The 12,381-nt window shown below is 44.3% G+C and overlaps 1 protein-coding gene across 1 annotated transcript in view; it reads right to left on the bottom strand.

Annotated features, from left to right (window-relative positions):
* Nucleotides 1–566: 566 nt before the first annotated feature.
* ARL1 (ADP ribosylation factor like GTPase 1) overlaps nt 567–12,381 on the bottom strand; it is a 38,385-nt gene continuing 26,570 nt past the window's right edge. The window contains exons 5-6 of the mRNA XM_029599718.1: nt 2,353–2,531; nt 567–1,034 (exon numbers count right to left, since the gene is read on the bottom strand). Coding sequence (XP_029455578.1) covers nt 1,004–1,034; nt 2,353–2,531 — 210 coding nt within the window. The 3' untranslated portion in view covers nt 567–1,003. The remainder of the gene's footprint in view (nt 1,035–2,352; nt 2,532–12,381) is intronic.

Genomic DNA, 12,381 nt, shown 5'->3' with positions numbered 1-12,381 from the left:
CCAAGCTGGGCACTCAATACTGAACACTGCACTGAGTTGCCATATAGCCACATACAGACCATGAGAAAAATGTGAAGTTACTGTGTTCTAAAATTCCCCTAACATTACAGCATGAGAATGGCAAATTACCAGCTCTTCACAATGAAACCAAACGGCCAAAATAAATTCTGGGCAACACACTTGGTTTATAAAACTAAAGAGACACTCATCATTCTGCTACTTTTGCTGTCAACAGCAAATTAATCTAAAGCAGTGCTTCTAGAAATCATTATATCCTGAAATATTCCCTATGTCCATTAAGCTTTCCCCATTTCTTGTTAAACTGAAAATGCCAAATATGTTGCTCCTAACATCAATCTGATGTCTTAGAAATTCAGTACACTCTTTTCAAGTAGCTTCAAATGATGGTCTCTTGCCTCTTCCACATCTTTCAATCAGCTCCTCCCTGCCTTAGGGATCTCTAGCTTCCCTCCTAGAATAAATGCACAGTTCTGCTCACTAGCCTCTGATTTCTTAATACAGGGGTTTTCATAATCCGCACAAAAATAAAAATGCAGAACGCTAGTTTTACCAGTCACCTAAAAATGTTTTATTAGTGTATAATTACAAATAAAGATGCAACCTGAATGGAGACATTAAACAACCAATCTATTTCCAAACCAACAGCTGCATTCATAAAAAAGATCTGTTTTCAATTACAAAAATGAAATTCCAAATAAATACAAATGAACAATCAGTACACAACCAAAAAGAAAGGAGAGCAAAGAACAATGGAGTATTTCAAGCTATCATACATAGGCCAAGTGCACAGTCAATGGGTGTATTTAGTTTTTCAGGCATATCCCTATTTAAACAAAATAGAATGGCTGAAATTTTGACAAACCAAGATTCTTCACCTATGCCAGTCTCTACCAGTACAGTATGCACAGAGTGGTGTAGTTATCTCAGTGAAGGGATGCAGGACTTCATCTTCATTCTCAATACTGTTGTGTTGTACTGGTCTTTACTGCCTACTTTTCAAGGATTCCACCAACCTGTGTAAAAAGATGTTTCCATTAATTAGCAGAAGAGGACAACACATACTTTTGGGAATATTCAGCATATCTAAAGGAGAGGGGGCAGGATTTTACATTCGTAAAGAAGGAGGTATTGCATTAAATTACATGGGAGGGAGGCCTGGGTGTTGAGTAGATATAGGAATTATAAGAACCAAAGACAACACTGCTTACCAGAGAAGGTAGAGACCAATACTGTAACAATTTAAAGATGATTGGAATAGATACTGTATAGAGCAGTGTGAGGGACAGGGCTGATACACTAGGTAAGACATGGTATTGCTTTAAGTGTAATAGAGGTTAAAAAAAATCTAAAAAAGGGGAAATTACTATCTATCATAGCAAACATCTGAGCAACAAACTTCTTGGAAGCTCTCTGGTCAGCAAAGTAAGTGTTTGTTGCTATGATGGCCCAAGTATTGAAATACATTTTTCTCTTTTTAATCATGTCATAAATTTACATCTGGTTTAGGAAGCCTTAAAAGGCATACCATGCAATAGTTTTTGTCTCATTTCTAAACCAGAGGGTGTGCTTTTGTTTTGATTGTTTCAAGTATGGCAGTTTATATAGCTCATCTACGCAGTCATAGGGAACCAGAAAGGAAGACAAGTGTGCAGACCAGGTGGGACAATTATATATAGAGATAGACAGAAAGATGACAGAAAAAAAGGGTGGGAACCATCCCAGTTTGCTTCATTATTCCTTGCATATAAAGGAGGTAATTTTGGAAAGCATTCATACGCTTAAATGCACTTTCGAAAATATATACTTTTAGGCACATAAATCCTTTTGGGAATTACCCCAAGGCTATATCCAAGCTGTTGGGTTGTGTCATCTAATCTATATTCATTAAAGGTATATTCATTACTAGTACATACCGAAGTGGTATGTACTAGTACATGAACTCCGGTATATAAAAGCCTTTAAATAAATAAATAAAGGAAACAGGCCAACGGTTTTAATCAAATTATGGAAGCCAGATTAATTTCAGTGCCAATTCCACAATTTCCAAACAGCAATATATTTTTTTAATGCTTCCTGTGTTGTCTAAGGTTATCCTTAAATATTACTGTGTGACTATGCTGGAATGTATCCTATGAAGTTGCTTGCCTAATTTTTATGTATATATATATATATATATATATTTTTTTTTTTTTTTAAATATCTTGCTTTCCTTTTTGTAACTTACTTTCATGGTGGTTGGTGCCCTAATACAAATATTTTCATACCTTTATTCAAATATTTCCAACAAGCAACTATTTTGCCTTTTTTTTTTTTTTTTAAACTAGTACTTACCATTCCATTGCATCATCAAGCCCAGTGCCTTTGGTTGCAGATGTTTTGAAAATCTGCCATTTTCTGTCCTTCAGACATGGCAGGCCCAGTGAATTTGCTACTTCTGTGGGAGTCATGGCTTGTTCCATATCCTGTTTGTTAGCAAACACCACCAAAATAGCCTTCTTGAGCTCTTCCTCCTGAAGAACAGATTACAAGAGTTTATTTCAGTATGAAATCATGTCAGAAGTATCAAATTGATGCAGGCCCCTACCTTTTTTATACCTAAATGATATAGCCAGTGATAAATTTTACCATACAATAACAGGACTGAACCAGAGAAGACTATGAATGAGAAATTACTACTTACCTGGACAGTCAGATGAATCCAAAACAAGTGGGTTTATGCTATCCTACCAGCAGATGGAGACGGAGCAAACTGACATCACAGTATATAACCCCCTGCCAGTATTCTCTTCAAAAGCAACTGTGGACAGACTAGCAAAAAAAAAAACAAAAAAAAAAAAAAACTTGATTAAAAAACACAACCATTTCAATACTCAGCCAACAGGAAACACAAGAATGTAATAATGCTGATCTAGGGAGAGGACTAACACTTACCAGTAATTCTTTTAACTACACAGGAGGATTATAATACAATCATTTGGCAGCAAGGGAGGGAAGTTGGATTCATCTGGTTGTCCTAAAGAAAAGGAAATTATCAGTTAAGTAGTAACTTCTCATTTCTTAGTGTCCTGTCAAATGAATCCAGAACAAGTGGGATATACCCAAGTTACTCCCTCATAGGGCGGGAAGCTGCACACAGTCTAGTCAAAACAGCACATGCAAAGGCCACGTCGTCCTGGGCCTGCACATCCAGACAATAATACCTGGAAAAGGTGTGTAAGGAGGACCACGTCACACTTTGGCAACTGTCAATGAGAGAGAATCTAACTTCTGCCCATGACACTGCCTGAGCCCTAGTGGAATAAGCCCTAACCTGACTAGGTAACTGCTTCCTGGCATTCACACATGCAGCCACAACTGCCTCCTTAATGCAGCAAGCTATTGTAGCCTGCGAGGCTGGCTCTCCCTGTGTAGTACTGCTGTGAAGGACACACAGACAGTGACTTTTGCAAGGGTTCAGTAACCTTGAGCTAGCTGAAAATACGCCTCCTGACATCCTGCAACAAATGATACTCCTCTACATCTTGCTCTGTAAGGACAGCAGGGAGGTGGACTGATTCAAGTGAAACTCAGTGACCACCTTCAGTAAAAAGGAGTGAACAGTGCGCAACATCACTGCCCCTGGAGTCACCTGGAGAAATGGTTTCTAGCAAGACAGCCTGCAGTTCAGAAACCCTACGTGCAGAACAAATTACCACCAGCATTACAGTCTTCAAGGTCAACAACTGCAAGGAGAGAGTATACAGTGGTCTAAACATAGGGCCTGCCAAGAAGTCCAATACCAAATTAAGACTCCATAAGGGGACCGCAAACTGCAAGGGAGGCCAAAGTATTTACGCCTCTCAGAAAACAGGCCACAACAGGATGAGATGACAAGGATCCACTGTTTTCCTGACCCCTAAACACAGGAGCGCGCCAGTACCTGTTATCTTCAAGGAATTGAGCGCAAAGTCTTTATGGAAGCCATCCTGCAAAAATTCCAAGATGAGCGGAATCCTGACTAAGGAAGGAAGGAAGAGTACCTCTAACTTCACACCAGGCCTCAAAACACTCTCCAGACCCGCATTTAGGCCAAGGAAGTGGAGAACTTTCTTGCTCTTAGTAAGGTGAAAATAACTGCTAGGGAATAGCCAAGTTTCAGGAAGCAAGCCCTTTCAAGGGACAAAATCGATTCGGATCTTCATGAAGAACAGGTCCCTTACATGCTGAAAGTCGAAGAGTGAGTACACCAGGAGCTTCTGCAGATCTGCATACCACTGTCTCCTGGACCAATCTGGAGCAATCAAGAGCACCATCCCTCCGTTGCGCTCGATCCTTCAAATCAATCTGCCTAACATGGGCCATGGAGGAAAAGCATAGAGCAACTAGTCTTCCAGCCACTCCTGCACTAGGGAATTGATCACTAAGGTCTTCAGATCTCTTCTGTGACTGAAGAAGTGCAGAACCTTTGCATTACGCAAGATCTCAAACAGGTCTAAGATTGAAAGACCTCAGCAATCCTGAATCAACTGAAACGCCTCATGTGAGAATGCCAACTCCTGGGTCCAGACTTCCTGCTGAGAAAGCCTGCTCTTATGTGTTCTTTGCCTACGATGTGTGAGGCCAAGATCAGCTGGAGATGCACATCGGCCCTTTCCATAAGTTCATCTATTTCCTGTGACACTTGTTGTCTCTTGGTATCTCCCTGCCGATTGATGTAAGACACAGTCATAGCATTGCCAGACATTGTGAACCAAACGACCCTGCAATCTGTCGCTGAACTGGAAACATGCCAACCGGATTGCTCTGGCTTCCAGGCAATTGATATGTCAAGAGCGACTCCTCTGCATTCCAACAGCTTTGTACTGTCAGCTCCTGACAGTGAGCACCCCAACCAAGGAGACTCGCATCTATGGTCAGTACCAGCCAGTCCAGTGGGGATAGGGAGATACCCTTCCGCAGATGACCTGCCTGCAGCTGGGAGGAGACCTCCATCAGCAGGTGGAGCCAAATTGATTGGTCCTGAGACAGCAGGGAGTGCTGAGGAGGACCCTTATGTGTCATCTCCCACTGTACCACTTCCAGGGTCACTGCTATTAAGCCAAGGCACAAAGTTGACAAATGGCGGATCTGGGCTAGCAACTTCCAAATCCTAGCCTCTAGCAGAAACACCTTGCTGCACATCAAACCAAATTCCAAGGTATTCCAGCAACTGAGTAGGCTGAAGGCTATTCTTGACTAGGTTCACCATCCAGCTGAGTTCACCATCCAGCAAAACACCTTGTGAGTCACCAAGCAGCTCTCTTCCAGCGGCTTGGCAAGAATCAGCCAGTTGTCCCATTATGGGTGTACTGGTATTCCATCCTCTTTCAATGCTGCCACAACTACCACCATTACCTTGGAAAAGGTGCTGGGAGTGGTGGCCAGACCAAAGGGCCTGAAACAAAGTGGTGTCCCAAAACTGCGAACCACAGGAATGATGTTCCAGGCAAATGGGAATGTGAAGAAATTCCCCCACTGTACTTCCATGATCACAGAGTGCAATGTTTCCATGTGAAAATGCATCACTCTCAGATGACAACTGAAGCCCTTGAGGTCCAGGAAGGGACAAAAGGAGGAGTCCTTCTTTGGCACAACAAAATAAATGGAGTATCGCCCCATATTTTCTTGACATGGGCACTGGGACCATAGCTCTCAGCCTAAGGAACCTTGCCAATGTATCCTCCACCATCTGCTGCTTCTGCGGGGAGTGGCAGGGAGAGACCATGAACACGTCCCGAGGAATACTGCGGAACTCCAGTGCATATCCTGCTCGTATCACCTTCAGGACCCACTCATCCGATGTGACCTTGATCCACCTCTGGTAAGAGAGAAGTGATCCCCTATATCCTGTTCCTGGGGGTAGGTTGGAAAACCTTCATTGGGTGGGTCAGGAGGGTCCACTATCCGAACCTGCGCCTCTTCTGGGCTGTTGGGAACAAAATGACAGACCTACCGAAGGGCCAAGTCCTCTGAAGATCACTCTGCTATAGGGCCAGAAGCACCTGGAACCTCTAGCATGACCGCTCATGACAAGGGAGCGCTGTGCCAGTCTCTTATCATCCAGCAAACGAGGAACTGGAGATCGCCGTACTTACTGGCCATCTTTTCCAATTCGCTACCAAACAAGAGTGAGCCGTTAATAGGCAACTCAGTAAGATTAGCCTTGGAGGTTGCATCGGCCAACTAACTTCTCTACCATAAGTGATGCCTGGCCACCAACTGATCTGGACTATACCCCCAGCATCAACCTCCTGGTAGAGCAGTGGTTCCCAACCCTGTCCTGGGGACCCCCCAGCCACTTCGGTTTTCACGATATCCACAATGAATATGCATGAGAGAAAATTAGCATGTTATGGAGGAAGTGCATGCAAATTTTCTCTCATGCATACTCATTGTGGATATCCTGAAAACCTGACTGGCTTAGGGGGGTCCCCAGGACAGGGTAGGGAGCCACTATGGTAGAGAAACAAACAAGAGCGAGCCACTAAGGAACAGCAGGAAGCAATCTGCAAGGTCATTGCCACAGCTTCAAATGCCTGCTTAAGTATAGTCTCAATCTTTCTATCATGAGCATCCTTCAAGGCCACTCCTCCCTCAGGAAGAGTGGTCCGCTTGGAGACTGCACACACAAGTGCATCTACCTTCGGATAACAAAAACGCTCTTTTACCACTGCATCCAGAGGATAAGTCCTTCCAAAATCTGACACCCTTTGAAATTAGCCTCTGGGGCACTCCACTCAAGATCAATCCATTCATAAATGGCTTCCATCACGGGGAAAAAAAAAACAAGAGGCTTTGCGCAAAGAGACCAAAATAGGATTTCTTTTCAGCTCAGAGGAAGAATCCACCCCAGGAATACCAAGCATAGTCAAGGTCTGGGAATTCAAGGCTGTTCTTTCATCTTTATGAAAGACATGCAACATGGTTCCTATCCAAGGGGAATTTCCCCATCCTCAAAAGAGGCAGGATCAGCATCATCACCCGAGCCGTCCAGATCTCCAAATCAAAAGAGCTGTTGTCTTCAGAGGGGTACTCCGCCATGTAACAAAAGGCAAGGTTCCCAACTATGCCTCTGCCCTAGGAGCCTGGGACAGAGCTGACGACTACACCTGAAAAAAAATGCTCTACCCCTGATAAGTTAGCAGCATCCAGACCATGAGGTACCTGGGGACTAATCACTGTGCTACACGCAGCTGAGGAACTAGTTAGGGGAGATCCAAAATCAGGTGTCCCACTTGAGACTTCCTTACCAATGGGAAGAACCAAGCATAGTGAAATCAGAGGAAGACAATTCACCCTGAGCCTCCAAACAGCACTGACAGTGCAAAGAGTAAGGTGCTTAGACTTCTTAGGCACAGGCGTCATTATGGTGGACAACACGTGGAGTCTTTGCTGGGGGTGTGCATCTAGCTTTTTTTTTTTTTTATTAGATGCACTCAAGGATATGCGCCCAAAACGTTATGTGCACAATATTTATGCACGCTCATCCAGGTGGCCAACAGGAAAGCACAGTGCTAGATGTGCGCTGATGTAAGCACGTGGCTACTAGGCAGCACTTAACGTGGGCACTCAAAGGATAAGGCTTTACTGTGCTCCCAAAAACTGGGCGAACAGCAAGACGCACACTCCGAACCAACAAGCCTGTAGAGGGCAGCTCAATAAAAGCATCGAAAAGCTGTTGTGGCCCACCCACAGCGCACAGCAAAAGCCTCTGAGCGGGGCCTAGCTTAGAAAAGCTGCTCCTGTCCTTCGACCTCCCACACAGTGAGACGAATGGCGCTACAAGCATGAAGAGCCGAGGGAGGAGGAAGCCCTGCAAGTAAAACCTCCCACTAAGTCTCTGTACTTTTTTTTTTGTTTTTTTTAACTTACCGCACTCAGCCTTACCTGGCTGAGCATAGAGACAGTATCTAGCTGTGATGGGAGAGGGCATTTGCCATCACAGTTGCGCTCAGCTTCCAGCACCTGCTGCCTTTTAGCTGCTCAAGTAGCTAAGCCCACACTGGAAAACCAGCTACTGGGCCCAGACATACTTCAGGAAATCTCAACTGGGGAGGAAGGACCATTTGGTATCACCGCAGGAGAGCAGGGTGGTAATTTTCTTCTTTAATTCTCCCTTCTTCAAATCAAAGTAACCCCCCTGTGGGGAAATGCACATTCACCAAATGCTGGAGATGGAGAATACTAGCAGGCTACAAGGGGTTATATACTGTGACGTCAGTTTGTGCCATCTCCATCTGCTGGTAGGGAGCATAAATCCACTTGTTCTGGATTCATCTGACTGGATGCTAGGAAGTCAATGTTTAATTTTCAAGAGTAAAAAAAAAAAAATCCAATTCTCAGAGAAAAGTGCAGTTCTTTCCACATGAATTGCTTCACCTCCTCACATACAGGACCAGATTCAAGTTTTGGACAAAAAGAACTATACAAAACGTCATCTAAAAGTCAATTGGCTTGCACAGAAAGCATCTAAAACAATAAAGTGCTTTGGAATCTTACACAAATCTTGTAAACACTAAGTTCATTGGCACATTTTACTGTGGATTTGAATTTTCCTTCCTGAATACAAACAGTGGCCAAAAGAAGTGCTATTTCAAAACTGCAAGCAAACTGACTTGCAAGCTGGGTCCTACTTTTGCACAAAACAAATCTAGCAACTAGTCCAGTCTGTTCAAACTATAGCCTTATATCTCAAGTAAAAAAAAACAGATCTTTTCTAGTACTTCTCCATTAAAAATGCAATGCACCACAACAAGTGATTTGCTTTATTCATCAATGAGGATAATCTGAATGTGTTTCTCAGGCAACCTTAATGGCAAAAAAATAAATATAAAAAATGCACAAAGACAGCAGAGGATTATTTTTTCAGAATGATGCTGAATTACAAATATCCAGATCATCTAATTTAAAAACACAAGCCACAAAAGGTGAAGACTCTGCCAAACAAAGGATATGTAAAGCCTAGTAGCTATTTTTATCTAGTAAACAGGAACAGCAGCTGTCAGAGCTATTATATATTACTGAGAGACCAAAGCCATACAGGGCTGTCCACCTGAGAATCAGAAGCTTAAAACTAACCTGTATAAGACAACAGAACATCAAAACATTTACATAATACTAATGCAACCATCTATCAACATGAAAAAAAAGTCCAACCCCCACAACCTATTCATCCTCAAAAGGAATTTGCATTCATCTCAGAATTAAAAAAAAAAAAAGTGAGTTTGTTGATAGGGCTTAACAGTCTCTCTTGCACAGACAGATCACACAAATCCCCAGCAGGTAGGGGAATTTAGAAGTTATATTCTGCTGAATATCAAAATTGATCAAAGCATTTACAATAAAAACATTCATAATTCAATAAAAACCAAGAAAAACATATCAAAAAAGCAGCATTAAAATGTAATCACTCCCATACATCGGCCTAAAAACAAAAGACACACACAAACAAAAATCCCATATTCATATGACAAGAAATGAAGTTGAGGAGCATCTTGTCACCCTGCCAGGTCCCCTATCTGTATAAAGAGCCTGTTGTGAACCTTGCTAATAAAACCCACAGTTTGTTAGGAATTCCCCTAGATGACTGGCCAGCACCACAAAAAGAATCAGCAATTTGAATAAAGATTTCAGGAGTGAAGTTAAGCACCCTCTTCTTGCAGGTGTTCTTTGGGGGAATTTTTTTATTTTTGTTTAAAGACCTGGTAATTGCCTTCAGCTCAACTGCATCCAGGGCTGGGATCCAGGCCCCTTTATTTCCCCCCTCACCCTCCCGACACATGCAGTCTAGCCACTGCAGAGATGGTCCTTAGCCAGGGCCATGCACTCATTGGCCTGGAATACAGCCACTAAGTGTAACCCTTAGGCGATAACTAAGACACCCCCCCCCCCCCCTGTTTCTCAGGATTCCCCAGCCAACCTAAGAAGCAGGAAGCTGTAAAAAAAATGATTTCCTTACCTGCTAATTTTTGTTCTTGTAGTACCATGGATCAGTCCAGACAGTGGGTTATGTCCCCCTTCCAGCAGATGGAGTCAGAGCAAAAACTGAGAGGGTGGTCTCTCATGACTGGTGCGCCCTCTATAAATCTTCAGTATTAAGAATTTGCAAGCAACAAAGAAAAACCCCTTGGATGGATCAATACAAAAATGAATATCAACTAAATTGAACATCAAACTGTAAATCTGAATAGGCAAACTTGCAATGTGAACCCTCAGTCAATCCCAAACAGGTCCTGAAATGATTACACAGTCGAGCTGAAGGATTATCCCAAAGAAAAAACCCCAAAATCCTTAGGGTGGGCGTCTGGACTGATCCATGGTACTACAGGAACGAAAATTAGCAGGTAAGGAAATAAATTTTCTTTTCCCTGTACGTACCAAGATCAGTCCAGACTGTGGGATGTACCAAAGCTTCCCTTAAATAGGGTGGGCCACTGATATCCCAGCTCGAATGACCCAAGCCCCAAAAGAACCAGAGGTCGTTGATTTGCAAATTCAAGCGATAGTGATGCGCAAAAGTGTGCAAAGCCTTCCAAGTGGCTGCTCGGCAAAATTCTAGTGGAGAGACCGCTCTGCTTTCTGCCCAGGAAGCTGCTTGAGCTCGGAGAGAATGAGCTTTAACGCCCACCCCAATGTAGGCGGTAGAGATTACTTCCTTCATCCATCGGGCAATGGTGGTCTTTGAAGCCTAGTGCCCCTTCTTGGGAACACTCCAGAAGACAAAAAGATGATCTGATAAGAGGAAGTAGGTAATAACCTCCAGATATAGAAGGAGGACTCGCTTGACATCTAGGCGCCAGAGCTCCTTGGAATCCTCAGCCTGGAATGATGGCTGTTCCACCAACTGATTCAGATGAAAAGATGAGACCACCTTTGGAAGGAAAGATGGTACGATACCAGAGGATACTCCAGGATCCGTAGAGCGTAGAAAAGGCTCTCTACATGACAAGGCCTGCAGCTTTGAGATTTTGCAAGTAGAACAGATGGCAACCAAGGAAACTGCCTCAGGTCCTTGAGGGTAGCGCTCTACAGCAGTTCAAAGGGCGACCCGCCAAGAATACAAAGGATCAAAATCAAAAACTCCCTGAGGAGCATAAATTGCGAATCTGTGTTTCACATGCTTTACTCCCTTCAAGAACCGGACCACGTCCAGGTGTGTCGCAAGAGGAGGGCCATCCCAATGAGGAACTAGAGCACCTAAGTCTGCCACTGGAACTCTGAGAAAATTGTAGGCTAAACCACTCTCCAGTCCTCGCTGTAGATCTGGGCTATGGTCACATGCCGTGGAGAGTGACTTGAGGACTGGCAGCAAGCCTCAAACTCTTTCCAAGTTCGGACATAGGAAATGGAGGTGGAAGGCTTCCTACCCTTGAGAAGAGTGGAGATAACCGCCGCTGGATACCCTAGTCTCCTCAGCTGGCGCCATTCCAAAAGCCAGGCCACTAGACAGAAGTGATCTACCTGGTCGAGAAATACTGATTCCTGCTGAAGGAGGGTCGACAGATGCCCCAGGTGCAGTGGGCCGTCCACCGCTAGGTTGACTAAGTCTGCAAACCATGGCAGACAAGGCCACTCTGGAGCCACGAGAATCACGGGCCCCTGGTGACCCTCTATTCTTCAGAGCACTCTTCCCACCAGGGGCCAAGGCGGGAACACGGAACATAGGATGTACCTTGGCCATGGGAGGGCTATGGCATAGACACCTGCTGCTCCATGCTCCCTTCTGCGGCTGAAAATGCACAGAGCCTTTGTGTGGCCATCAGATCCAGATAGGGAGTCCCCCATTGCATGACGAGTAGTGCCACTGCCTCCTGGGACAGTTCCCATTCTCCAGGATCTAAGCGCTGGCGACTTAAAAAAAAATCTGCCTGAACATTGTCCACCCCTGCAATGTGAGACGCCGCCAGATGAGACAGGTTGGAGTTCCGCCCATGGCATCAGCTTGTTCGTCTCCCGAGTCACATGGAGACTTCTTATTCCTCCCTGACGATTGTGGCGTACATCAGTCGTGGTGTTGTCAGAGAGGATCTGGACTGCTCGGCCTTGCAGTGCAAGATGGACCGCTCGTTTCTAGACTGTGGATTGGCCAAGTTGCCTGTTCTGGTGTCCACTGACCCTGTGTCGAGTGCCGACCGCACACTGGCCCTAGCCGGTAAGGCTGACATCTGTTGTAATGAGTACCCAATGTGGAACCTTTAGCTCTACTCCTCGAAGCAAATGATCCAGGTTGAGCCACCACGTCAGGCTGTCCTTGGGTAGGGGCGGTATTGTCAGAGGAGCCTGAAATTCCTGAGATACCAGCTTCCAACGGGAGAGTAATGCTCTTTGTAAGAGATGCATGTG

The sequence above is a fragment of the Rhinatrema bivittatum genome, chromosome 4 (assembly GCF_901001135.1).
Source record: "Rhinatrema bivittatum chromosome 4, aRhiBiv1.1, whole genome shotgun sequence".
Lineage (NCBI taxonomy): Eukaryota > Metazoa > Chordata > Amphibia > Gymnophiona > Rhinatrematidae > Rhinatrema > Rhinatrema bivittatum.
The sequence above is the reverse complement of the archived record's forward strand: the minus strand, read 5'-3'. Positions and strand labels throughout refer to the sequence as shown.